A 27,366-nucleotide genomic window follows, 5' to 3' on the forward strand; every position below is an offset into this window, starting at 1 on the left:
GGAGCATGACCTTCTTTGGGACAATAAATTTTAAGTGGTTTGTGTCACTAAAATCATTCCTGAAATGTCCTCGTGTCTTAACTACAGTAGACATGGACAAGATATTCAAAACACTTTAATACATCAAACAAAAACAAGGAATACATCAGGCGTTTTGAGGTGTTGAAAAATACAAAAGACGTCTTCGAGGTGTTGCCGCGGCGGACATCCTCAAAATAATAAGCTATTTCTGGCACAAGAGCTCTCTCTGCTGGAGGAAAACGGTTTTGCTGTACAGAAGCCCAGCCTTCACTTTGTCCACAGTGTTGGAAGCTGAGCTTGAAGCTGCAAGCAGAACAGTACGTTAAAGCCTTTTTTTAGTCAAAATCCTTTTTTTCTTACATTAAAGTTGGAACATGCACAGATTGAGAACACAAGATATCATTTGAATGCTGCCGCAGTAACACTTGACCAAATCAAAAGTAAAATTCTGCACAAGAGGACAAACACAAAATGTATTGCTTTAAGAAATGGTGGAAACTAAAAATCTTTTTTTTGTCATTTCACTTTTTTTTTTTTTTTTACATAAAAACATATAAAAGTTTAATTATAATAGGGAATTCCAACATTTATAAAACTTTACAACACAATGCAATATAATAGTACCCATTTGGTCTCAGATAAGTTTACGGAACTGCAAAATGTTCAGTCAAAGGAAAACAGCCAAGAGACTTTAATAAAAAAACAAAACCCTCTCGTCTTTCTCTGAGGGTTTCCCCACCAGCTAAACATCTGACCTTAAAAATCACATAAGATTCATACAAAAATACCACAAATTAGGCGACAACGGAACAAAAATGTAACGGTTGATATAGCGAGAGACTGACAGCCTGAAAGTGCCTAAAAGAAATAATGTAACTTGAACTTGGAAATGTTATCTCTGTCACAGGTAGTTACAGAAATGTCTTGGAAATGGAATGAAATGGAAGTCGAACAGCTAAAAAAAGTGGATCTGTCCCTCTTTAGAGCTGAGGTTCTGCTGGTCAGGCTGGCTGGTTGTTGGTCTCTGCTCCCCTCTGGTTTGGTCTGAGTGATGGTGGTAGATAACGAGTCAGAGTGATGTCATGGTGATGTGATGGTGATAATGTAAACCCCTAAATTTGGAGAAAAGTGTATACGTAACAACACTGAGACCTTGATGCCAGATCAGCTCTTGGAACTTATCTGCGCCTCATTTTGAGGTCTGTGTCGATGTGGTTCATTTAACAAACAAAGAGCTCATTTCATTTGTGATTGTCATGGAGGTCAAAGCACAGGGCCGGGCTTAGGAGTTTTATTAGCTAAATGATTTCTCATGAGGCAGAGCCGTCCTCCAGGCAAAACTAATCGCTTTAGTTGAGGTTAACTGTAGCAGATTAATTCTGCCTCCAGCGCAGGTCTGCCTCTGTACAACTGGGACTCTTGGTCACCAGTTCAGGGGCTGGATCCTCCTCAAGTGTTCCTTGTCAACTTTCTAAAGTTCATGACCAGGACGTTTAATAATCACCAGGTTAATGTTAATACTAACCTTATTAACATGTCCAGGCTGGTGACAATGCACCTGTGACTGGGGACCACTTGAACCAGACATGATGTGGCTGTGTGATATTTCCAGGTAGACAGGGATTGTCTGAATGCTTGATTAAAGTATTGACCATTTGAAGGAGGCTTTGAGAAGGAATTGACCTGTTAATGACGTATTTTGCCTACAAACGCGGACTTTAGTGGATCCAGCCTCTGAACTGAGACACAGCTAGTATCTCACGCTGCTATAATCTAGCAGGGCGGATGCTGGCTGTCACCAGGGACTGAAGGATGGCTCCCTCTCCATCACTACACCGCCATGCCACCCTCAGTCACTTTGTTTTGTTTTTTTTAATCAAACAAAAGGACCACAGGGTAGATAAATGTGAGAATGACGGCAGGTGAGGAGGATGATCTTCATGGCTCTGGAGGAAGCTAAGGTGAACGGGGGTGTGTGAGCAGACCGGAGTGATCACTGAGTCTCTGTTAGCACTTTGAGAGAAAGTCCTGCGGCCCTGGCGGCCGACAGCGCCGTCGTCGAGCTGTGCGTCTGCTTGCCGGACAGTTCCAGGTGTGTGTGGGTGTGTTTGGTGGCGGGCTGACGGAGGTCGCTGCGCTTGGCGGCAGACTGCTGCAGGGGTAAGCGCGTGTGTGAGCGCGTGTGTGTTGGCGGAGACAAGGGGAGGCGTGTTGATGGGGAGGTGGGCGGTGGGGAGCAGCCCGGGGAGGGGGGATGCTGGTGCTGGTACAGACGGTGGCGGGCGGGGGAAGGAGAGGGGGGAGAGTCTATAGCACTTAGATCTGAAGAAGTTGGGCTGGGGCAGCCTCCTCCTTGAAGGTAGCGAATGCACTTCTTTTTCCTCCTAGGGACAGTCAGAGAGAGTTATCTGTGAATAAAGTGTGGATGGTAAACGTCAGCAGGCTTCAGTGAAGATGCATCATTCACACCGATGTCAATGAACAGGGAGACATATGGTAACATAACAAACAACAGACATGTATTAGTGTCAGTCTATGTACATCTGTATATGAGAAGTTAATGTCCAAACACCACAAATCCATTTCTGAAATTCTAGCCTTTTTAGATATAAAATAATCTAGTTTTTGAAAGTATTGCTGTTAAAAAAAGGGAAAAAGTAACAAAACATAATTTTAATATTGGTGTCAGTCTACGGTAAAATAATAAAGATTGCTTTAATGGAACATATGTTACTTGCTTTTTTGCTGAGACTTCGATGAGAAAATCCACTATTCTCATGTCTGTGCTACATCTGTTATGGAACTAGAGCCAGGAGACGCTTAGCTTAGCTTAGCTTAGCATAATGACTGGAAGCAGGGAGAAACTGCTAGCCTGTCTCTGTGCAAAGCTCAAAATGACGCCTATCGACACCTCTAAAACTCACTGGCTAACATGTTGTATCTCGTTAGCTTGAAATCTACACAAACAGAAATGTGAAAGCAACGATATTTGGCTTTAAGGGGAGTAACGTCCTGGAACAAGTTACACACAACACTGTGACTTCCTGGAGTTTTATTGTGACTTTGAGGTTGCCAGCACACACAATTGGTTTTATTTTACATTTCTGTGTGTGTTCCAATTAAAGAAACGGGTTTATTACTGAGCTTTAAAAGGTGTTAACGCATGTATTTTATTACCTTTAGAGAGTCTGGCTAGCTGTTTCCTCCTGCTTCCAGTCTTATGAGATAATCGCCTCCAGGCTCTAGATAAATAATTGATTATTTGAGAGCAGGGAATACCACTCAAATTTATAATTAATTTACTATATTACGTCTGTTTTTTATTAGCGTTAAACAATGAACTCTGAAAAGAAGAGATTTCAAAACAAATGGCCTCATTAGGTTGATGCAGCGTCCTTAACATTAGAAACATGATAAACAGAATTTATTGAATAGAAATCGCATTATACAGTCAGCTGTTCACTTTTTTTGTCCACCTCATGTGCACTATTCTCCTGGTCTCCACCAAACATATTGCAAATAGCAGTGACGTGCTGTGCTTTGCAAGGTGTTATACTTAAAAGCAGACTTGTGTACCGCTGAGCACAGCATCAAAGCAGTTAACAGGATCCCATGATCATCACCAGAATATGATATGAGTCACCAGGTTTCACCGCAAGGAAAGGCGCTAGGCCATATTTAGAGAGAGAGAGAGGGAGAGAGGGAGGAAGAGTGCAATAGAAAGTGATTTCTAAATGTCAGAGTTCACCATCAAAAGGCGCCTGTTACCACATCGCATGAATGGAGAAAGTTGAAAGCAGATGGGCATGAGAACGCCGTCAAAATGCAAAGCTGCAGGGAGTGCGTGTGTTGAGCTGTGGTGATAAGGATTTGCTCTAACCACACTCACCCCCCTTTGTTCTCTCAAACCGAAACACACACACACGCTTAGATTTCCATGACGTGATGGTGGGGAAGACGGCAGGGTTGCTACAGTGCTGTGGTGGTAGAAGCTTTTTCTGCAGAACCACACAGATTCCTGAGTCCTGCAGTGAAGCTGTCGTCTACTGTAAAGCCTGCTGCGACTAAAGCAGAGCAGTCTGAGCTGTTGACAGGCCTGCTTCTGATGATTTATATTGTACTATTATTACCATGTGTTAGAGAGCGGAGATTGTTGCAATTTTGAGAAGAGGTCAAGAAAAAACTCTCTTGTCAGTGTTGTAGTAAATAAGCCTTAGGTAAGTTTGGATGCACAGCTCTGGCAGGTAAATAAATCATCTTAACAGCCTGTGTTGTCAGGGTACTTGATCACTAAATTAATACTAAACTCGATAGACCAAGTATCCTGTTTTACTTGTGTAACTCTGAGTATTCAAAAGTATTCCAGCTGGCTCAGAATAACCCTCACAGTTTATGATTACAAGCAAAGACAGAAACATGGTCGCCAGCACGATCTAATGAATTCAATTTGGCAACCTTTGCTACTGAATTAGAATAAAGCTTTAACTACTATAACTTAAACTGAAATATTTTGTGACCTTTTTTCAACTTAGGTGTAGCAAGTTGATTTTAATTGCTGGTGATTATGTAAGGGATACTGCCAACACGTTTCATAACTGTAATGACTTCATGTTGGGTGTTTTGTAGTCCCAGCAGGACTCCGGCCTTGGCCTCAATTTACAAGTTGCAATAACAAGTTGAATGTTTTTCCTTGTAGGAAAGTCTGACTTTTGGGCATTTTACAGCACAAACTCATGTGAATTCATAAATATGTATGTTCGGAGTTGCCAGGAGCAAAATAAAAAGGCCTAATTTTTGTGCGGTTTTGATTATAATTCTGTAATAAAAAGGCTAAAAAAATATTAGTGAGGAAGCAGAGAAATAGTTGAATGACATGTAGGTATGTTTTGGATTTGAGTACCAGCTAACCACTCTGCAAACACTCTCTGAGAGCTTTTATATTGAGTGGTATTCCCCTTTGACATTAACTTTACATGGTATGATACAATGCATTATAACAAGTGCAGCACCCAAACCAGCTTTGACCTTTGCAGCAAGACATCACAGGAAAAAAAATGAAAAAATTACTTTTTGGTAAAAATAAATAAATCTGGGTCAAGTGTTTTATACCTTTACAATGTGAAGTCTAATGTTACAGATTTAAGTGATATTCCACTCAAAATCAGCGGTAGATTATGCTGCATGAGTAGCCTTTTTGTTTGATGTGTTTTTATTGCATTTCTTTTATTATTACTATATAACTACATATTTATAGCTATAATGCTTCAATTTGCAGAGCAGCATGTTAGTGACAGGCATGCAGAGCTAAGGCTGGATTTCAGACATTTTTTGGAGGCGGAGCTCGTCATGAGGCAGGTAATCTCATTGGTTGAGTTAATCATCAGTGGGTGGAGCTTGGTAGCTTCAATCAGTAGTAATGTAAGACTAATGAAAAGGCAGAAGGGTAAGGGAGGAGGAAACTAAAATCATAACACCTTGTGAACTTACTACCTCCAGAGCAGCTCCGCCTTTCAGAAATGTTTGAATAACTAAGACCCCAATCAGAAGGAAGTGATGCACTGATGGGAAATGGGAGGAGAGATGAGGAGTTTGTTGGACGACAGCAGTGCGGTGCTATGGAGATGGTGGGGGTGGATGTTTGGTACACACCTGCAAGGACCGCACCAGTCCGTTTGTTGGTTGAGGCCGAAGCGAGCCCGACATTTCTTAGGAGAGCCCGGGTCTGAGCACAATGCACAGCATGCGCAAAACAAGGAGGAGGAAAGGCAAAAAAAATAGAGAGGAACAGAAGGAGAGGAAGAAAAAGTTAAAGGGCAAGGACAGAGAGAGGAGAGGTGAAGACAGACGAAGAAATAAACGAAGGAAGAGACACAAGAGCTCGTCAGGGCAGGAAAAAAAGCACCAACAGGGCTGTCTGGTCAGAGAAAGCCATCAAGTCAAACTGTTAGTAGCCGGTTATAGCACAGCAAAACATCAACAACCACCAGAATAACCACCCAACACACACACACACACACACACACACACACACACACACAACTTGGTTAAACAAACAAGTCAGACATCCTGGAAACAGGCCGTTAAGACGTACAGAGAGGGCAGCCTTTAGTTAGGCAGCAGTTAGTTCAGGATTTTAAAAGGTTTTCACTGTCAGGCAAAGACAGTCATAAACTGGTTTATCTCAGGAGGTCAAGACTCTTGAAATCCAGAAATACATTTTACACTACGTCTCTGTTTGTGGCTGAAGTTGGGCCTGATATTGGAAAATGCATTTTTTTTAAGTTTTAGTTGAAAATCAGATTTAATTTCTAGGTTTTTCGGCGTTTTTTTAGCTTTAGTTCAGGAGAGGCACTCAAGGAATTTAAGAGTTGCATTTTCATTTAGCTTTGGGAACCCTTTGGGAATGCTAGTTACTGCCATAGTGTTAGCATGAGCACTGGCGTTACAGTACGTGATCCACTAGGCACATGTGGAGGACTTGTATGTGTGCGTTTCAGTAGGTGAAGATAAGAGATGACTGCCTTATTATGGTGCAGGAGAAGGGAAAATTCCACGATGTGTGACGTTTTAAATGCGAACAGTTAAGATCAGGACATAAAGTTTTGTACACAATGATTATAATTCAGGTTACGTGGAAAGCAGAGTGGGTGGGTGGTTTGATGTTAGAGACACATCCTGCCTCAAAGACACCAAGATGTTGTGCGCCAACGCAAGTTCAAGCTCAACTGAATTCTCTCTGAGTTGACACTGGCCACTTGTTTTCTTGTACTGAAACATGGTATCATGATATCTGTCTGACAAAGGCAAGACATTTAGATGTTTACCTGTGTTGGAGTCCTGCAGCTTCTCCCTTTTTCTCCTCTTCTTCTTGCCCTGTGGGAGAAAAAAAACAACAAAACCCCCCCCAATTAATGACCTATTTTGTCTGGCGGTGCCTCCATAAAGAATTTCTGGACTCCTCTTTGCTTTCCTGGTTAGCTTAATATGTTTGTTTACTAAACTCGAGTGCAATCCCCCTTTGAGAGTGGTATTGACAGTGAGTGTTCTTGATGAAACATAGTCCCAAACTGTATTCTTTTATCAACAGAAATCAGCACCATATGCAAAATGGAGGTTTCGTATGTGATATGTAAATCCATTTTAAATGAAAAAAAAAAAAAATGCAAAGTTGAAAGCAGCAACCAGCAACCAGGTCAGGCAACCATCTTTAATGCTCTACAAAAGCAAGAAAAAAAAGCAAGAAAGAAAAACAAACAAGAAGATGACGTTCCATCACTAATGTCACTGTGAACTTAATTCATGCAAAACCTGATGTGTCGTCAAAAAGTAATGGATGAAAAGGAGATCTGAGACAGAAATCGTTAAAAATCCTTTTGAAACAGATTTGTAGATCACCTCGGATCCAAAAACCTTGTTTTCGTATTTGTAGTCATACTTCATTATCTGACTGTAATGTGTGACTGTTGAGGTAAACATCAGAGTTGTTCACACAGATCCGGTGATGGTGAAGTGAGGCCTCATATTTTGGGTGAGATAAAGGATGTGGGCGCAGAGATCTACCGCCTACGCCTCGATGTCTGCCCTCCTCGGCTCGCTGTCAGCGCTGTCTATGTGGTTACAACAACAACTCCTCTTGCAACTGCACCTGAAGCTTTGTGTCTGTGGGCGTAGTGTGTCCGTATACTACATGTAGGCTTTTTTAGGACTCGGAGGAGAAACCCTCCACAGCTGCGGGGGCGATATGTGGAACTTCGCTTCCTGTTTTGCTACTAGGTCCAGTGACTGTTTTTTTTCCCTTTTCGTTTTACCTCAGGAGAGTGTGGAGGGGGGGTTTATTAAAATGCTACACACAATATTTTAAGCACAGCCAAGAAGCACTGAATGCTTGTAGACATGTCGTCATTACACAAGTTCTTCTTTTCTATACACATGAGCCTATCAGACGCTGTTGCCCTGTGCCTAAGAGGAATATGTTGGATAAATGATTTAGGTTTTTGGTTTCTTTGCACTCATGGAGTTGATGATCACAGATTCATTTTAAGAGTGCACAATGCATTCCTGTCATTAAAAATGATTGGAGAAAGGTTTCACTTAGTGACATACAGTATACATACAGTAAGTCCAATGCCCCTGTAGTTGAATACTGATAGTCATGACATTTGTTCATATGAACTAATCAAACAGCATCCACTGTGTTATGCCTCGCTGAGCTGCTTAGAAAATGCTCAAAGCTCCATGCATACAGCTGTAGCTCCTACACCTATGATCACAGTTTACTAGTGCTCCGGTTTATAACATATTCAGAACATCATGAGGAAGTTTTTGAACAGTGAGCTCTCTACGGGTAGGGTTAGGACTTTTATTTTGAAATATCTGCTCAATGTCCTGGCACCGTGCCGTTCTGCTCTGTCAGCGACAGCATTAAAAATGAGATAAATGAAGAATGACATTGTAACTGAATCAGTGTGCATGTTTGTGACATGAAGCACTCGTTCAGATGGTACGAACGTGTTATAAACCACAGCCCAAGCAAAGTGTCACCATAACTCGCGTGTGTCATGCCTGCCCGTCTACAGAGTTCAGCTCAGTCAGATGAAGAGAAACAAGACAGTACAGTGGAGAAAAGCGTAAAACAGGTTACCATTCTGACAGGTATCTAAAGTGACTGAAAAGCAGCTTCTGTTGCAACCAAAGCCTTTAATTCACCTGATTATGACACATTATCCTCAGCGTTTACAGGATTAGCTTAAAGCTCTAATTATTAGAAAAACAAATGACTACTAAATATAAACATCACCACAAAGTGCAGTGATAAAAGGTTGTGTTTCTGTGTAACCTTAACATGTGCCATTGTTGTCTTGCTATACTTACAACAAAAATGAAGGTGCTGTATTTTAAAGGGATGCCCTCCAAACAAATAACAAATAAATACATAAATAAATAAATAACAGCGAGGTGGCGAGGCCAGCCATGCGGCCCTGCTCTCTGTTAGTTGAGCAAAACGGGTTGATTTATACCTCTGTGTTTTACAGTTTAACTGTCTAGTAGTCATAACCATGGCAGACTTGGTGAAATGTATTCGTAACTGGCCAATCAGATCTGCTTTTGCAACTGCTGTTACTTGCGTGTTGTTTGTGAGGCTGATGTGTGTGAGTCATTAAGATTTGTGGAAGGTGCATGCAAAATTTGCACAGGAATACCCACAACCCCTTTCATGCAGCTCTTCACATACTCATTTTTTTTCCCCACCACAGAGGCATAAATCCACCATAAGATGTGTCCCTACCCAATCAGCTTTACTCTTTTCCCCTGCGACCCCGCTAAGGCCCGCCTCCTGCAAGAGTTCAACAGCAAACTGAGAAGTCAGAGGCACACAGCAGCCCAGATACAGCACATCCCCAAAACATCAGACTAAAAACACATGCACCACACAGGGTTGACTTCCTCTTGTATTCTGGGAAACCTATTTAATCATTTCATGCCATAAATGTTATGTTTTATGACTTTTGACAGGTCTGAGAGACAATAATCATGCAGGTTGTTGAGACAGTAGCCAGTAAAGGAAGTAAGTTGAGTAATTTCTTCAGCTCTGAGGTGAGAACAACAAATATTATCAAACCCAGTTCACCAAGTTCTAGTTTATTGAATTTATCCTGTTCTGTTTTTTTCCCCCATCTGTGTTTTATTACCAGGGAATCAAACCTGAGAGAAAAGAAGTCAAGTGGTTGGACCGGTTCCTCGTGTTTGTTTCAGCAAATGCTTTGCACTAAAAACTAATTTGTTTAATTTTCTAAAATGCTTCCAGGGACTACTTAATGTTGAACTAAGCATTTGGTTTTGTGGGTTACTACCCTACTAATGTAATAAACGCTGCATAATATAATAACTTATCAAAGTATAAATACTTTTTTACTCTTATTTTGAAGGGGATATTATAAAATTATGAAATTCAAATTTAGAAAAATCAATAAGAGAGGAATCCAGGTGAAAAATTGATTTTAAGAACACAATTTACAGCACAAACATTGTCGTTATTGTGTCTTTTTAAATACTTTGTGGTAATTTTTTGAGAGAATGTTTACTGTAAAACTGTTGTGAATCAGTATAAAATGAAAACATATACATCATATAATATCATGTTTATAATCTAATATCTTTACCCCTTTTTAGTAAGTAATCATTGTAAAGTAATGTAATAACGTATCAGATGATTAAAAACATGACACTATACAAAGTTATTACACACACATTTCTTGTTTGCTATAAGCTCAGTGTTGTAACCATAGCAACCAAATGACTTCTTCACTCCAGAGATGGTTCCCGCTACAACCCAGGTATAAAAAATCTTTTCCACAGTTTCCTCCTCAACAAAGTGAGAGTGCCTCCTCGACTTAACACTTTTACATCTCCCTGTTTTGTTTTTTTAGTTGTTTTTTTTTAGATCAGCTCCTCAAATCAGCTCAGAAAAAGTTGCATGGAGGAAGAGGAGAAAAGTGGAGGAGTAAGAAGAGAAGTCCTTACGTAGTTGTCCCTGGCAGACCAGGTCGGGTAGAGCTGCATGTGGAGTTGTCTCTCTTTTCTGGCCAACTCGTAGTACTTGGCCTGTTCCTCCCGGGTCAGCGCATGCCACTGGAAAGACACACACACACACACACACACACACACACACACACACACACACACATCAAGAGAGAAACTATTAGTATTTTGATCTAATTATCACCCATTAGGTACTTGCCTAATATATACTGTACAGTCTTTGGTGGGTGTGACTTAACCTCGAAATGAAGTCACCAAGCTACAAATAAGGCTTTGTTTTAGATTCTGGAGACATTAGAGAGGAAAGAAAGGAATAACAACAAAGGTGAAAACCAAAATGTTTCCTAAATTATGAACACTACATGATGCAACTTTTCTTAACATAGATACAAAGTGCTTAAATAAAGGACGTGAGAGACGGTAAAAGGTGAAACCAGAAAAATGAGATTAAATAGGAGAATCATATAAGTCTGTTTGAAAAGATGTGTTTTTATCGAACATTTAAATGAAAATACAGAAGTAGAGGTGCGAAGGTCACACATATAATCTAGATTTAGGACCTGGGAGAAGAGCTTTTTCTGCCGACTGAAGTCTACAATACAATATCATTCTTCAGGATCCCAGTATTACCAGTCAGTGTTGTTCTGATCTCAGTAGCACCAGTATGTGAGGGGAACAGAGTTCACCTCCTCTCATGTTCTTCATGTGTGAAATTACAGACTGACCTGGAAACAGGATTAGTCTGCGTTCAGTTGTGTGAACGTGTGTGTGCATCCCCTCACCCTTCGTCCCAGGATCTGGTTGATGGCGGCGCTCTCCTTTAATGTGCACTCTGCGATGACCTTTGCCCTCATCTCCTTCATGTAGAGCATGAAGGCGTTCAGGGGTTTCTTGATGACCGGCTTCTTGGGCTCCTTCTCCCGCTTGGCCTCCACATGCGGCTTCCTGAGGGGAGAGAGAGGAAGAGGAGGAGAGTGGCGGCAGGAAGAGGAGGAGAAGGAGGAGAGAGGGGTAAGGATGGGTGAAGGAATTTGAGTGAAGATGGAGGGAGAATCAGAACCTGATTTTTTTCTATTTTGGTTTGTAAATTTCCGTATACAGGTTTATACACAACAACACAAATTTAAAGCAAAAGTTTGACATTTTAGGAAACACTCATGTTCACTTTCTTACCAAGGGTTAGTTGAGAAGATTGGTAGCACTCATGTCTGTATGTTAGTTATGAAGCTACAGCCAGGACATGGTTAGCTTAGCTTAGCACAAAGACTGGAAGCAGGGGGAAACAGCTAGCCTGGCTACCCTACCAGCACCTCCAAAGCTTCCTAATTGACATGTTATATAAAGCCTTTGTTTACTAAGTACAAGTCAGCTTTTTGTACAAATTAAACAGAAGAGATACTGTGTGCTAATCAGTGAGCTATAGAGGTGCAGTTAGCTGGATTTTGTCTCGGCATCTCTTGGCTGCAGCTTCATATTTAATGAACAGATACAGAAGTGGTATTGATCTTCTCATTTATCTCTCTGCAAGTGAGCAAATATGTATTGAACTATTCCTTTAGGGGGCAATAAAAGGGGGAAACTGGATGTTTGAGGTAAATTAAATATCAGTCAATGTCCAACACAGCTGATATGATTTTTGCATAATATATTAATTCCTTTAAAATCTCAGACAAATACTTGAGTATTTACAAATTCATTAGCATGAAAACTGTGAGTCACATAAAGATTTAAATACTGCCATAAAATAGTAGTAAATTCTAGCCTCAAACTATAGTCAAACCCCGCAAGGAAAAATGCATTAAGTGCAGCGATATAAACAGAGCATGAACTAGCACAGAAGCACAGAGGATAATTAAAAGAGGAGGATATGATGAAAGATGTGAAAGTGCACTTACACGTACATGCCCCTGTCATACTGGTCGTGATCCTGTTTGCCTGAAGGGGGCACTATGGCTGGGTGGGGGATCCCTGTAGGATGCATGCCTGATGGGCCCAGCATCAGCGAGTGAGGGAACCTGGTGGAGGTGAAAAATATAAGGTGGAGGAAGAGATAGAAAGTGACAGAAAAAAAGCTTGAGTCAGTTCAGAGAAATGCGTTGAGTCAGTGGCAGAGAGGACGGTGAGCGTCAAAGCAAGAGCGAGACTGTTGGTAAGCAATGAGCCTGAAAGCGTGAAAAGCCTCTAGGTTGATCATGTAAGTGCTGAAAGTGATCACGTGTGAATGTTTTCCTCATTAATGTCAACCAGAGAACAAATCTGTACGTTCTCTCAAGTGTCTGAAGCTGGAAAAGCAAAAAAAAAACAAAACAGGCTGGCGGCTGGTGTTCACGTTGAGCACGGCGCTTAAAATGTGTGATGTGGTTCTTTGCATTTGTTCAGCAAAGCTGTACGCATGTGTCACCAGTAGAGGGCGTCCTAGCATTACTGAGTGAGAGGTTGGGAGACCAGAAAATTACTCCTTCACATCTTGAACATTGACTTGTGTACTTATAAGTGTACTTAATTGTTCAATAAGTAATTTCAACATCCATCATTTGATCCAAATCTATTCATTTAAATCTAAAAGGAGGCCATTTTTATTATTTTCTGTCTCAGATGTGAAAAAAAAAACAGGTTTGTTTCAGCACCTTTACAGACGATAAAATGTAGAAAAATAGTCGAGTCTGACTGACAACGAAGCAGCAATAAGCGTCAGCTGCTGGCAGCTTGTGGCAGACGAGTGAGCGTCTGGGTCAAATAATAACCAAAAAATATTCAGATTGTTTGTTTTAACCTGCAGCTCATAGGTGGGGTTTACTGCACTGAACAAATTCAGGTACTAGCAATATAAATACATAATTAACAACATGCATAAATAAAGACTTGCAAGTTAGGTGATGCTGACTGCTCAGAAATAGTGGATACAGAGGAGACAGTTCCTCTGAGCACCATGTTAAAGACGTGATATCGAAGATTTTATGATTTATGATCATAAGATAAATAAATTAAATGGTTCTACAAACAAGTTTCGGCGTGCGGTAACTGACCGTTTTCTCAACTTGGATTCTTAAATTTATACTGGATTTAAAGTTGATGTGATTTGCTAACAATTAGACAATACCCCCCTATGTGGCGTGACACAGGTCTAAAACAAACTCTAAGACAGTTTGGTTGACCTTTGCTTGCTGTGTGACCGAGGCCTTGTGTGTGAGACCCAGCAGACCACCTGACGAACGAACTGGCAAAGCACTGCAGCGAGAAAGCATCTGTCTGTTGCAAGCACTGACTTCTATGTGTGTGTGTGTGTATAAATCTTTAACAGCAAATACACTAAAAAACAAAAACACCTGGGCGAACAACATGAAGACGTTTCAGCTCTCCCAAACTCCCAGTGGGGTGCATTTGTAGTGTTCCTGTGCATCCTTCAAAAAACAAAAAAATGCCTACTGCTTTTTAAAAATTTAGGTTTTATTAGTGAGTGTCATGGATCAGAAACACACACACACTAATAACACGAAACAGAAAAGAGATAAAATATAGTAATAGCAACGGAAAAGCAGTTAATGTCCGGATGGTGCTCAAGGTGGAGAAGAGTGTGTGTATGAGTGTGTGCAGGTCAGCCTTTTGTGTTCTGCAGCAGCGACTAGCTTGGCTCGACTCAGCTAGTTTTGGCGAAACACTGAACTCGTCCTGTTTACAGCACGCTGGCTCCAGTAGGACTTTTACAGCAGCAGCCCAATGAAAGCTGACACAGAAGCTGGACACGAGTTTGCCAGGGCGAATGGAAAACTCCTGCTCAGGCATTTTGAAAGTGCTATAAACAGGAGTTGATGATGCAGAGCGTTGCTGGTTGGTTTTTGCTTTTTACTGCCTTGGCTCGGTCCGGCTCGGTCCGAGCAGCCGGCTACGGTACCTGGAGTAGGAGGAGGCGCCAGAGAGGTTGGAGGAGTAGGGCTGCCTGAATCCACAGGGGGACAGGGCAGGATAGACTGGCTGGCTCTGCCTGCCACGGCACAGCAGAGGGGAGAGACGGCAACAGTTGGTGCCTTTTAGCTTTACAGATAAAAGACTGTTTATCCCCGTGGGGACGTTTAGCCATGACGGTCAATTGAATTCTACTATAATCTTAATTTAAATGTAATTTCATCGTTAAATTCGGTAAAAATCAAAAACACTCTTCTGTGATACAGAAGCACTGTTATGGGGAATTTAAACTTGCATTTTTTCCACCTTTCATCATCTTTGTTTGCTTTTTGAAAACATCTTAAACAAACATGGTTTTAAGATATAATGGTTAATTTTCTTTACATTTCTTTCTAATGTTTTGTCCTGTAATTCAGCTTCTATCCCTCATTATTACTTATAATTAATGATTTGTTTTGGGGTTTTAGGAGAGACTTTTTTTTGAAGCCTTCAGCTTCTCACCTCTCCTGTACAGTTTTTATGTACATGCATAAATATGTGTGTGTATGTGTATTTTAAATGTATTTATCTTTTACATTGCTATATTTTAGAATATGCAACTCCGTAAAATAGTAAAAAAAGTGAAATCTCGTGGTTTAATGCTTTGATTATTTTAGTCTTCACATCTATAGAAGAATCTGTTGTAAAAGCTCTTGTGGGGCTGCGATGCACTGTGATGATCCCCCGAGGAGACCCTGGATCAGCACTGTTGACAGCTGTGTGTCAATACTTGGCTTACCGGGAGCAGAAACACACACACTCACACACCACGGGAGGTCGAGAGTAGGGATGGGATGTAAGCAAAAGCCTTTGATATGTATAAAACCACACTTACAACACAACCCCCCCCCCCCCCATTCAACTAATTCATCCTTATGTTTCAACGTATGCACACACACGCTCTCCAATCAACATTTAAACCACCTTTACAATCATCATTATCATCACACTTCCTCATCTCCACTGCATCCAATCTTTAGCTCCAGGAGGCAGCGCTACACATACAGTGAAGCCCAGCAGCGGAGGCCTTCCGGGTGGGAAGAGATCCGAGTTCACTGGGCTCGGCTCCTGGAGGACCGTTCATGCTGTAATCCTGTTTTACACTACAGCACAGGTGGTGTTGTTCGCATGAAGGCCGTTCAAACCAGATGCTTTTTTTTTTTTTCCTGAGTGACGGCGATGCCACACTCCCCGTGTGAAAGGCATGGCTGGACAGAGGTATGCTGGGAATTAAATGAAAAACGAGGCCACCTGCTCTATTGTGCCGGTCAGCGCCTTGAGAATTGTTACACTTTGACTACAAGTGACAGCAAAGGGGAACAGCTTTCATGCTTTGTGTCCAACAGTAACTGGTTGTTCTGACAATGAAGGCCTCAAAAAGACCTCTCCTGCTCTTCAGGTATTTTGTTGAAGGACCAATCAGTACCATTTTTACTGCCTTGGAGTACAAAAGTGACCGTATAATGTGAATTTTGGCTTTACTTTCTCCCTCTTTAAAACTCCCACATAGTTGCAATTTCAGCTGCTCAATGATGGAGAACGGAGATATATGCAAACAAGATATTTCCGCAACAAAGGCTGAAGATGTCGCTCTTTTAGTATTTCTACAGTGATTTGCATGGTGATGTGTTATCTTTACATTAGAATTTAACTTTAATTGTTTGTGACACTTTAAGCCTCCATCAGAACTGCTGATCGGACGGTCGAGTAGTTTCTGAAAGTGCTTCTCCCCAAACCTTTACGACGCACAATGGTCAGCTGTGTGGACGTGAGAAAAAAGCCAGGGATTGAATTTACACAATTATTTCTGTCACTTTTCGTGTGAACAACAGAGTGCAACACCACGAACGCCTTCACTTAAAGAGGCTTACACAATCGTAACACACTGTATTTAATAATGCACCACTGTAAGCTGCATCCTCACAAACAACAAAACACATCTCAAATAATTTCTGACCCCCCTCCTGGTCTACCAGCCAACAGGCCCGTAGGACATATGGAGGTGGTCATGGAGGGACAGGAGGAGACACCAGGCTAATAGTCACAACAACAGTTTGACATTTAACCACTCATTCTCTATGTCCCTCCTGCTTCAACAAAGAAGCACACCACAAGGGGCCAAAACAAGAAGATAATCTGGGTTAAAGGAGATTAGCTGTTAATAATGTTTGTGAAAATCCATAGTGAAGTGTCTGAAAAAGATAAAACGTCACAGACTTGAGAAATGTCTGGGGACCGACAGCTCGTCCTACAGAAACATGAAAAACAGACATAAACACACATGTAAGCAAATGCACACACAAAGTTTTAAGCTCCCAGTCCAAATCTCCATGACATTTAATGTAAGCCTTTAACTGTTCCTGCAGGGGATTTTGTCCAGGCACAGATACTGTAGGTTGTAATAAATGGATTTGTGTTGATCCATAAATCAATGGAAGTCTGACATTATGAGTTCACAATCAACCAGCATGACATCGCAAGCTCACAATCGACGCAGAATTGATGGAAACTAAATGAAATGACTGAATGTGGAACAGATGTGGCCGTCGCAGACGTCCCACACTACAGAGCTTTCTACACTGCTGGTGCTGCTTTGTAATGCAGTGGATAAAAGCCCATAAACACGCTCATTTTGATATTTCATTTGGGGGTCTTTGGTAGTTTATTCAAGGCCAGAATCTACCTGAACCTGCCAACATTTCCCAGAATCCACCACAGCCTGAGGAATACTGCAATCACTCCAATGTAATGTCTTAAGCAAGATGATTTCTTGGCAACAACATCCAGTTTTAAACCACATTAAGTCTCTTTATTGATAATTTGATTTCAGTCAGTAAAAACATGCACTGAGAGAACTTGCTTGTGACCAGATAGATACACTTTAATGTCACTTTTAGTGACTTTTCATTCAGATTTAGCAGTTGTCCACATTCCTTTTGGTTTGACCAGAGGCCGCAGGTTGAAGTAAGAGTCCCAAACACAGAGGATCAAAGGAGGTGGTTTCCATGCCAACGGGGGCTTTGGGTTAGCTACTCTGACACCAGGTGAGACAGTGATGTATGTAACACCGACCTGGGTCAGGGTGTGTACGTGAATGTGTGTGTATGTCATGCTGTGAGATGATGATAATGATGATGAGGGTGTTTGGGAAGGCAGAGTTGTGGTGATTAGCATTTTTGGGGGAAAATTAATGTTTGAGGGTTAGAGGTTACATTAGATACAGGTTAATGGTGCGAATTCTGGTACAACTTTTGCTAAAAAACAACTTAAATGATTAACTTTCTCCCTATCAACAAATCGATTAATCCACTAACAGTCTCAGCTCTACGTCTGTTCTCATCAAGTAACAGACAGACGCGCTCCTTTAATGTTAGGGAAAGATTGTGAGTTACAACAAGGTCATCACAAGTGCACAAAGGACTGATTGAGTCACAGCATGTACAGATATATCTGTGTGCGAGAGTGTGTGTGTGTGTGTGTGACTCACCAGCCCATGGAGGGAGTGATCTGGCCAACGCCGCCTGGAGGGAGGGAGTAGTACCCTGAGAGGTCCTGGGATTGGTGCCTGTGAACGCCTGGAGGACACACACACACACACACACAGACACACACACACACACACACACACACACTCATTGTAATCACTCTTGTCTCTCTTGCATTTTGTCGTTAAAGACGTCACAAGTACACACACATACTTAATACAATTCCTCTGTCTTTTTGTCTTTTAAACACACACACTCGTTGGGTGAGGTCACCGGCCCCTGGCTCGGGCCCCAGGTCCGATGGGCTATTAGCGCTATTAGTAGTCTGGGAACCTGGTATTAAGCACAAAGATGTCCTTAACACAAGTCACACACTTCTGTTCCCATCCTGTCACAGTGTGTCTCTGCGAGTGTGTGTGTGTGTGTGTGTGGGACCCTCCACTGGGAGCTGATGTCGCCAGTTGGTTTCACTGGTTTATTCTACACAAGTTACTGGCTGTGGTAAAAGTTCCCACATTTTAAAAACACAAACATACACACACGGGTACAGGCAGACACACACCCAAAAATGCACACAAACAAACCATCTCATCTCCACTTTTAGCAAAAATGTTTTCCAACAAAAGAAACACAGACAGCTCGACTCTTTGCCCTCACACAGTAAATATCCAGTCTCTCTCTGTCTGCCTCTTTGTGCCCTTCAAAGGAAGTCATTTGTCAACAGGCAGCACCTAGCACTTAGCGCGGCCCGGCTGCTAACCTGTGTTTGCAGCAGAGGAATGCTCTAGATGACTGTAATTTGGCCGCGGCTCCGGGCCTGTTTCAGGACCCCGAGCCACCATAAATCTGGACGACAGGAATGTGACTGAGTCAGTCGACCTGTCTCACCACTCCGATCCTTCCTCCCCCTCCCTCTGTCTGTCCCACCACGCCCTTCCTCCCTTCTCCTCTCCTCCCTCAACCTTTCTTACAGCCCTCCGCCCTTCCACTGCCCAGACCCTCTTACTCCTCGTTTTTGTCCTCCTTCTCACCTCTCTTTTACCTTTTATCTTTTTTTCGTCCTTCTTCTACCTTCATTACAGGCCTCCACTCTTTTCCTTCCCTCTCCCATCCTTCCCTTCGTCCATTCCCAGAATTTATCCACCCCCCTATATGACTTTTATGGTCTCTCCCGCCTTCATTATCACCTTCTCCTCTGCTTCCCGTGGTTTGTTTCTCTACCGTGTGACAAATACATGTCCTTTATTGCATGCATTTCCTATTTCAATAATGTGGCTGGTGTGAACAAATAAACTTGACTTAAATCTTCAGTCCTCTGAAAAACCACAAGTTGAAGCTTTATAAAACTTCAAGCATTAGTACCAGTGATGTAGAAGGCTAATGGAGAAAAACAATTAACATTTAAAAACGTTATTGCCAGTGCATGAATCACATTTGTTTACAACAAGACAGTAATGGTTTGCAGACCAGATATTATAACTGACTTAACTGGTATTTAAACAGTCAAACTCTAAATGTTCTAAGCTAAAGTCACCACAGGCATGTTCGTCATGCAAACATAACCAGCTGAGGGCTTACACTCTGTATAATGTACATGTATACATACATGCCTTTAAAAAGTGCTACGAGAGTATCATCTTCCCATCACTGGTCTGCGTGTGTCACATCATGGAGGAGTTTTCTCAGCATGAGTGTCAAACTCAAAACAAGGTTCAACTTATTAATTCCACTTATTGTAAACACACAGGGTTTACCCTCAGGCTGTGTTCAGACTGACAACAGCACCGCGTGACGGACTCCTCATGTATTTCCATGAGAGCACTGACGCAAACAAACACACACAAAGAAGAAAAGGAACAACAACAAAACGAAGGGACTTCTGGTTTAGAAAGTTTTGATCCTGGCTCTACGTTTGTGCTGGATGGACATGAAACTCTCCTGGCTAAATCATCACCGCGTTAGAAAATATCTGATACTTTGAAGTCAAAGAGGTACAAGTTAACTATGACTCCCAAGGTGCATTTCGGCAAGAAACATCCAATTACAAAGCTTAAAATTATTTTTGTGCGCCGCTAACAGCTGAGTTCAACGTCGAAGAGTTTTGAATTCTCTACTGCTGAGATTCGTGCCTTTGACTGGCTTCGTCTCCATAGAAACAGTGGCTGAGGCTCATGGGTATTGTAGTAGTTTGAGCCATCCTGCTACGCTAAACTGAGTCCCGTGTTGAGGATATCGTTCAAAGAAACAGTGCAGTTTCAATCTTTGCCTCTGCTTTCAAACTGGACTTCGTGTCTTCACAGTTACCTACCATTTAGTTCTTTTGCCAGAGGGCTACCATCAGTCTGAATTTGCCCTTAGGCTTGTATAGATTTTTTCGTCTACATTAAAGTCGTACAGGATAAAAGTGAAATGATTAATTGCTTTTGATTAAATCTGAACAGATTGATTAAACTGTTTATCATGGACATTAACTGTTAAGAATACTGATGAATAACTGCATTAATAACAACAAATGTAAATACTTAAGATGGTGAACTTCACATCCTTTTTCCAAATCACCCACATTCCCTGAAATGACTGTGTGGCTAACATCAAAACAGAACTGCTAAACACAATGTACACAAGTTTTATTTTGACCGTTAATCTGTCACACGTCACTGTGATGGAAACATGATGCTGGTTTCTGTAAGTCACGTTTTTTGCTTCAGCTCTGACACTATCAGCCCTGTTTGTTGTTGGGAAACATGAAGGGGAAAATTAGCAACAGTAATGGGGCAGTTTTCTTTGGAATGCCCCTTTTAAAGCGGCCGTCTAATGAAGACTGCAGCAACTATCTCACGGTCTCCATGTCAACGTCTCGGGAAACACTTGAAAGGGAAACCATTTGAGTCAAACCGGCTCTGCGTGAGCTCGGTATCAGAACGTGTGCATGTTAAACTGAGTCGAGGAGGTGAAAATAGTATTCCTACACTGATAATGTGCTGTGGTGGTTATAACCACTGAGAGTGCAAGTGATGCAGCATCTGAGCCTTTAAATGACATGACAACCAGCCCGTGTGGTGTACATAAAAGAGCCCAAGACCAGAAGAAACTTTTGTAGTGCTTTGTTACAGTAATGGCGGTAATGAGTGCTGACAAATTCTATTCAAGTCTAGGAACTTTTGTTAAGACCAAACATCAAAAGTCAGACTAATAGTAAAAGTCAACTTTTTACAGTGTAAAACTACAGCCATGTCTAATATGACTCTTAATTTTTTGTCTTATTATTCATCACATTTCATTTCCAATACACAGTTTCCTTTTTTCTCATGTTGTTTTCAAGCAGAGTGACTCACACTCTCGCCATCAATTCAAAAATGCAAATGTAAATGGTAAAATGAGCACACAAAGTGATTGATTGATAAAAAAAAATAGAACGCGTAAAGATGACAGATGTACGGAATAGATTATTATCTGGGGCGCAAAACATCGGGCACATTTTGTTTTTCTCAAATAATTAAAAGGCAACAAATTACGTCAGAAGGCACTTTAACGTGATTGTAACTGGAAGAGCTATGGTCTTAGGGAGCGTTAAGATTAGAAAAAAAAAAAAGAAAATTGAAAGCTGAAACTTGATATTTTACACTACACTCCCAAAAGTAGAAATATGAAATGAAAACAAAATGAAAACAAAACCAACAATGCATTAGTCCGCCTCTCAATGCAGCAAGCCCATTGATTCCTACTGTCCTACTGAGGAATACATTATAAAACATGGGTATTGTAGTTTCTTAGCAAACATTACTCAAACAGGAGCGAGTGCAACAGTGTGGCTCACTGATGGAATAAGATATATCAGGCTTTGGCTACGCAGACACAATACTTGTGAGGACGATCAATTCATTGTTGGTTTTGGTCTTTTCATGGATTTGTTGACAATAAGAAAAATATTGAAATATTAACACTATAAAAATATTTGCAGTGACAATCCAAAGTTCTGCTCAGGTGACTGAAGCGTGCTGTTTTGCAACTAGTTACTTCACACTTCTTCTGCAGCACACATCCAGTAATATCTGAAGACCCTACGAGACGATACAGTAAGTGTTAATCGGTGTTGATCTTGCACATTACAGTGTGACACCTCGCAGACATGTTTCATTTCTGCTTTTTCCTTCTGTAATTTTTACACTCTATTGTCCGAGCCAACAGTCATATCTGAGAAAACAGTCAAAGCAACGGTGATGGGGCCAGATCGACTGCGTTCGACTACTTTTGAATCACAAGCTGAATGTGGTGCTATGGTTGACTGAATGACTGAACTGACTGGGCAGGCCAGCTGGGTCAAACACTTCAGCCTCATAGAGTCTTAGATTAGTGATCATTTCTTATCTACAATGATCTTAAACCAAATTTAATTTAACTAAAAATGTAGTTTTAAAAGTTTGGCAAATCTAAGATAAATGTTTTAATCAATCAAACATATATATACATGCATCTATAAAGTTTTCAAACTTAATCCTCCAGACAAATACAACATTTTTCTGTTCTCTGATTGCAAAACATTTAATATCCACATTTCCACTTTTTCCACTCTGCTGTCCTGCTCTGTTGTCAGATATATCAGTGACATCAGAGTGAGCTTTTACTTCGCTGTGATCTCACTAGTGTGCTTGCATGAGAACACAAGCTCTCCGGTTACCACGGAAACTGGCATCCTCGCATCCCATTCATTGTGACTGTAAGTCTCTTATTTTAAGTCTCTTGCGGTATCGTTGTGAGGTGATGACGTAAAGCGGGGGGCTTAGGAGTGACAGCGTCTGCACCTCCACTGTCATGTTTTGAAACTCCACTGCAGCTAAATTTAGAGCTGGGATTAGGAAAATCTTTATTTTACCAAACTCTCTGCAAATATATCTTCACTGGGCTGGATTATTATGTTTCTCCTGAAGCCCGAAAAGGTGAAACTGATGTGTCATAGATTACTCTGCACTTCAACAGCCAATCTTAAGTGAAAGAAGATATCTCGTGTCTGATAAATCAAATGCAACATGCTTAGAGGGTATAAGGAGAAATTAAAGGGAAAATTTACTTTATTTATTTCATTATTGGGTGTATAAAGCCTCAAGTAACTTTTTTAGGCACCAGTGAACACAGACAGTGGGTTCTAATGGAAACAACACAGGAAGTAAAGTGTAAAAAGTGAGAGTTGTGAGCTCAACAACAAAGGAGGTTAATGGATGAGAGGTGTCAACTTTGAGCAAAAATAGACTTTACCTGTTCACAAACAATGCGCATGATTATTAAAGTAAGCGGCTGTCAGCTACAATGAGCTGCGTTCACAGTAACATCCTACTGGTTGTCACCGACATGAAGAGCAGGAAGGACAACATGATGCTTCTGACTGCAGTTAAATTATGAAGTTTTGTACTGACCCAATATTTCACACATCATTGGTGCGGTGATGCAGAAAGAAGAACAAGGCCACAAAAAACATTAAAAGAAAAAAAAAAGGGAAAAAATGGTATTCACATCTGTGATTTTCCTTCAACGTTTACACGCAAGTGATGCGAGAGTGGTATAATTATAGGCCTGCAGAGTGAGAGACAGAGCTGGCAGAGTACAAGAGATCTAATTATTATAAGAGATATATAAAGGTGAACCCCAGGGGAATGTATAACTATAATTTGAAAATTATTTACAGATAATGAATAATCAAAAGAGTATCTATTAAACAAATAACTTACATTTTTGTAACAGTGGAAAATCAGAAAATAGTGTAACCTTAGCATGGGGAGAAGTTTATGATCAGAAAGCACTATGACAGTTACCTCCTTTATATAATTATTTGTCAGATACATGTTTTATTGGCATGTATCTGTAATGCCAATAAAACTATGTTGAATATTCAGAATAAGTGACTTTGACCAACCATGTCCATCATTTTGTTTTTCAGAAGAAGAAGAAACTCCAAATGATGCTTGGCTGCTTGACATGAGGTAATGCCAGATATGACAGCAAAGGCAAAAAAAAAAATGGTCTGGCGATAGTTTTAAATAAAAATCGACTATGGACGTGAAGATGGAGTGATTAGATGGTGACATGAGGAAGGTGCTATTTGAAAAGTGGAAAGAGTCTTAATAGTCTTAAAGCCTGATTCATGTGTCTTGCACAAACAAAACATGGTGGAACGTCAACAATAAAGGGAGGCAAACAATGGCACTGAAAATACACATTTTCACGTGTTAATCTAAATTAATGCAGGTTTTATATTGGTTGACATAAACCTGCACCAAATAAATACAATACTGCAACCAAAAATTCCACCCAGTGTGTTCAAAATAAAATCTGAAACTGCGTGAACAGCACTGCAGTTATGGTCACATGCGCCTGACTAAGATTGGCTGAATGAAGATGAAGAAAAACTGAGCATAGATTCCAGCATTTTGCTGTCGAGAGATTGGAAAAGAAATTAACTTTGCCAAAGCAGCACCAGAAATTTTCATTAGAAAGACCAAAAAGAAGTGTGTTTACCAAGGTACATAACTGTCCTGCATTCATATCGTCACTGGAGAGCCTCAACGAAAGCATGCATCAGGCTTTTCAATGCCTCAGCTAGGTGTTTGGCCACTGCCTGCTCTTAGACTTTGTCCCTGCTGGCCACCGTATGCTCTGACAATCGAATCAAAGCAAAAGCGTGATTCCCAACGGCAAGATAAATTGGAGGGGTCGCAAGATGATGCTGAACAGCTTTTAATGTTCAACGTTTTAATGCTAAACTTGCTAAAACCTGTGACCTTGTTCTATGAAATATCACATATTTCTATGAAAATTGTATTTGAATTATGAGAATAATTAGCCAAAACAACGGTTTTCCAGTTATATAATACGCTACATCTCTAAAACATCTTTAAATCACATACTGCTGCTTGTGTTTTTCATGCATTTTCAGTTCTCCACAGTAGAGACACATCACTCAGGAGATGATATTCAAAGCTAAAGAAGAGCAGCTCTCCATACTTCAGCTGTAATCCTCTGATTGTCTGTCAGCAGCTATAAAACTGTATTGATTCATGCTGAGCTCAGCGAGGCAGGAGAGCAGTTTGTTGAGTAGATAGGTGTGCCCGAAAAAATGACATCACTGATGAGGTAACCCCTACCTGTGACGAGCTGACGAATGATATGAAGAGTGACGTAAGGTGGTGTGTGTGTGTGTTCACGGCATCATGTTCCTGAATGGTAACGTAGTCAGAATTCAGGTGAGATGGTGTGACAAAGGTTATGTGCAGCGGCCAGGTGTTAGCTGTGATGTGTGTGTGTGTGTGTGTGTGTTTATGTGTAAGGGGTTAGAAGCAGGTGGCTCAGTCTGTCATTAAGGGCTGAGTCACTGTGCCAGCGTCAGCCATAGACACACACACACGCACACACAAAGAGTCTAGACCAGACATGGAGAGTGTTTTTGCAGGATAAAGGGGATTTCCAGACGAAGCAGGCAGAAGATTGCCTGAGGTCATGCTCCAATATCTAATCAGAGGCAAGAAAAGACTTTTGTTCAACTGAAGTTTTTTTGTTTTTTCTTCTTTTGCTCTCAACCCTCTTTCTCTACTTCGGTTTCTCTGGAAAAAAAAAGCACTTGTTTTTGTTGTCATCATCGCTGTCAAGATACTTCAATGACCTCGTTCACAAACTTCAGAGAGTTCCTGAGGAAAACCCAGGAAGTGTCAGAGGACCAATGAATTTCACCTCACCGTATCAGGGATCCATTTCATGGCTGTCAGCTGTAAAAATCTTCTGATGCTACAGAGTTATATGATGCGACCTCTGCCTGCACTCGTCTTTTTACTATGTGTTGTTGCCACCTATTCTACGCCTTGTGCTAAAATTAAACCATCATTATCAGTATTATATAATCAGAGTAATCAAATCACCACCAGCATCGTTGTTTTCACAGTCATTGTTCATTGAGTCATCACTGTGATTGTCTCCAATCTGCAGCGTAGTTCAGAAACTTCAGTGATAAACCAAGATGATTACAGTGAATTACCAATAAATGTGCTCACTAAATTTCATGGCAAAGCTCAAATAAAAGGCTAAGTCTCATGGATGTATAGAAGTGGATAAAGTGTTCCAGGGTGGCGCCCATTCATTCCAATGAAAGTTGCTCATCCAGCACAAAGTTTTTCTCCTCCTGGTTTACCTGCACGTTGTGTGGCCCACTACACATGTGCAGTAGTGTCTCTATGCCTGAACTTACTAGCTCGTACCAAAGACTGCTCACTGAGATGATGTCAAGCAACCAACAGGAAAGTTAAATGTTAATGGTTTAAAAATTCACAATACAAACTGAATAACTGACCATGTTTGCCCTTTTTGCCAACAGTTTTACAGATGGTGAAGTACACACAAGGCTCAAGGTTGTTCAGCGTCTTGCTTAAGGACACTTCAACGTGTGGACAGGAGAAGCCGGCGCCTGAACCACCAACCTTGAGCTCAATGGACAACCAGCTGTGCCCCCTCTGAGCCACAGCACCTGTAAAAGTACCATGGCTGAACTCTGGGGGAAAAATGGTAGCAAGGCTCAGTTTGCCATGACGTATCCAGAACACTCTACCGATTTAGCATTGCACTCCAATAACATTGTCGATCTCACAATGGCGAGTTTTCTTCAGCCTTCATTACCCATAATGCAACTTGGCTGCCAACAGTTCAGTCGGAGATTTGCGTGTGTCCTGCTAGTAGCGGCTAATATAGCCTCGAGCCGCTAGCCTCAAGCAGAGATGAGGAGCGGGCTACAGAGATCTGGTAAGCTCACTTCTTTCTAACTCCACACCCCAGATTTATTTTTTTCCATTTTCAAACAAGTCTTCAGCCCCAACCCACCGATTTATCAGATTCCACTAGTACTCCTCCATGATCTAAAAGCAGACTTTGAGTAAAATCAGTGGAACCCCCCCCCCCCCCTTTAATACATGTGTGGTTAGTCTTCGGCGCTCAGCAGACTCAATGGCGATCTACCTCTTAGATCTTTTAAATCTGACCTGACGGCGACAATGATTTCTGCTAGTGACAGCAGACGCAACAATCCCCTGGGGATCATGATGTTCATGATCATGTTCAACAGTAGTGTGGTCGGTAGTTTAGATATCTTGCACTGGAGCAAAGTGTGAGACGGACAGAGAGACGGATGGACCAACCAGCGCTGCCACCCTCTTAGCCTCGCCTGAAAGGCAAAAATCCTACCGTGTTTAAATGTCAGGGTGTGTTTGTTTGTGACTTTCAAACAGAGTACAGTGTGTATTTGTATGTACAGCGCTGGCTAAGGAGAACCTTGTGTGTGCTGTAGCGATGGCTTGTGCGATTGTCACTCTAATTGTTTCCATCTTGTGTGTGTGTGTGTGTGTGT

At 41.3% G+C, this 27,366-nt stretch overlaps 1 protein-coding gene across 1 annotated transcript in view; it reads right to left on the reverse strand.

Moving 5' to 3' along the window:
• Positions 1-1,953: 1,953 nt before the first annotated feature.
• The window catches only part of tcf7 (transcription factor 7), a 68,980-nt gene continuing 43,567 nt past the window's right edge, over positions 1,954-27,366 (reverse strand). The window contains exons 5-13 of the mRNA XM_070916974.1: positions 17,990-18,077; positions 14,453-14,542; positions 12,456-12,575; positions 11,343-11,505; positions 10,543-10,650; positions 9,308-9,355; positions 6,846-6,894; positions 5,671-5,743; positions 1,954-2,405 (exon numbers count right to left, since the gene is read on the reverse strand). Coding sequence (XP_070773075.1) covers positions 2,015-2,405; positions 5,671-5,743; positions 6,846-6,894; positions 9,308-9,355; positions 10,543-10,650; positions 11,343-11,505; positions 12,456-12,575; positions 14,453-14,542; positions 17,990-18,077 — 1,130 coding nt within the window. The 3' untranslated portion in view covers positions 1,954-2,014. The remainder of the gene's footprint in view (positions 2,406-5,670; positions 5,744-6,845; positions 6,895-9,307; positions 9,356-10,542; positions 10,651-11,342; positions 11,506-12,455; positions 12,576-14,452; positions 14,543-17,989; positions 18,078-27,366) is intronic.

The sequence above is a fragment of the Enoplosus armatus genome, chromosome 13 (assembly GCF_043641665.1).
Source record: "Enoplosus armatus isolate fEnoArm2 chromosome 13, fEnoArm2.hap1, whole genome shotgun sequence".
NCBI lineage: Eukaryota > Metazoa > Chordata > Actinopteri > Centrarchiformes > Enoplosidae > Enoplosus > Enoplosus armatus.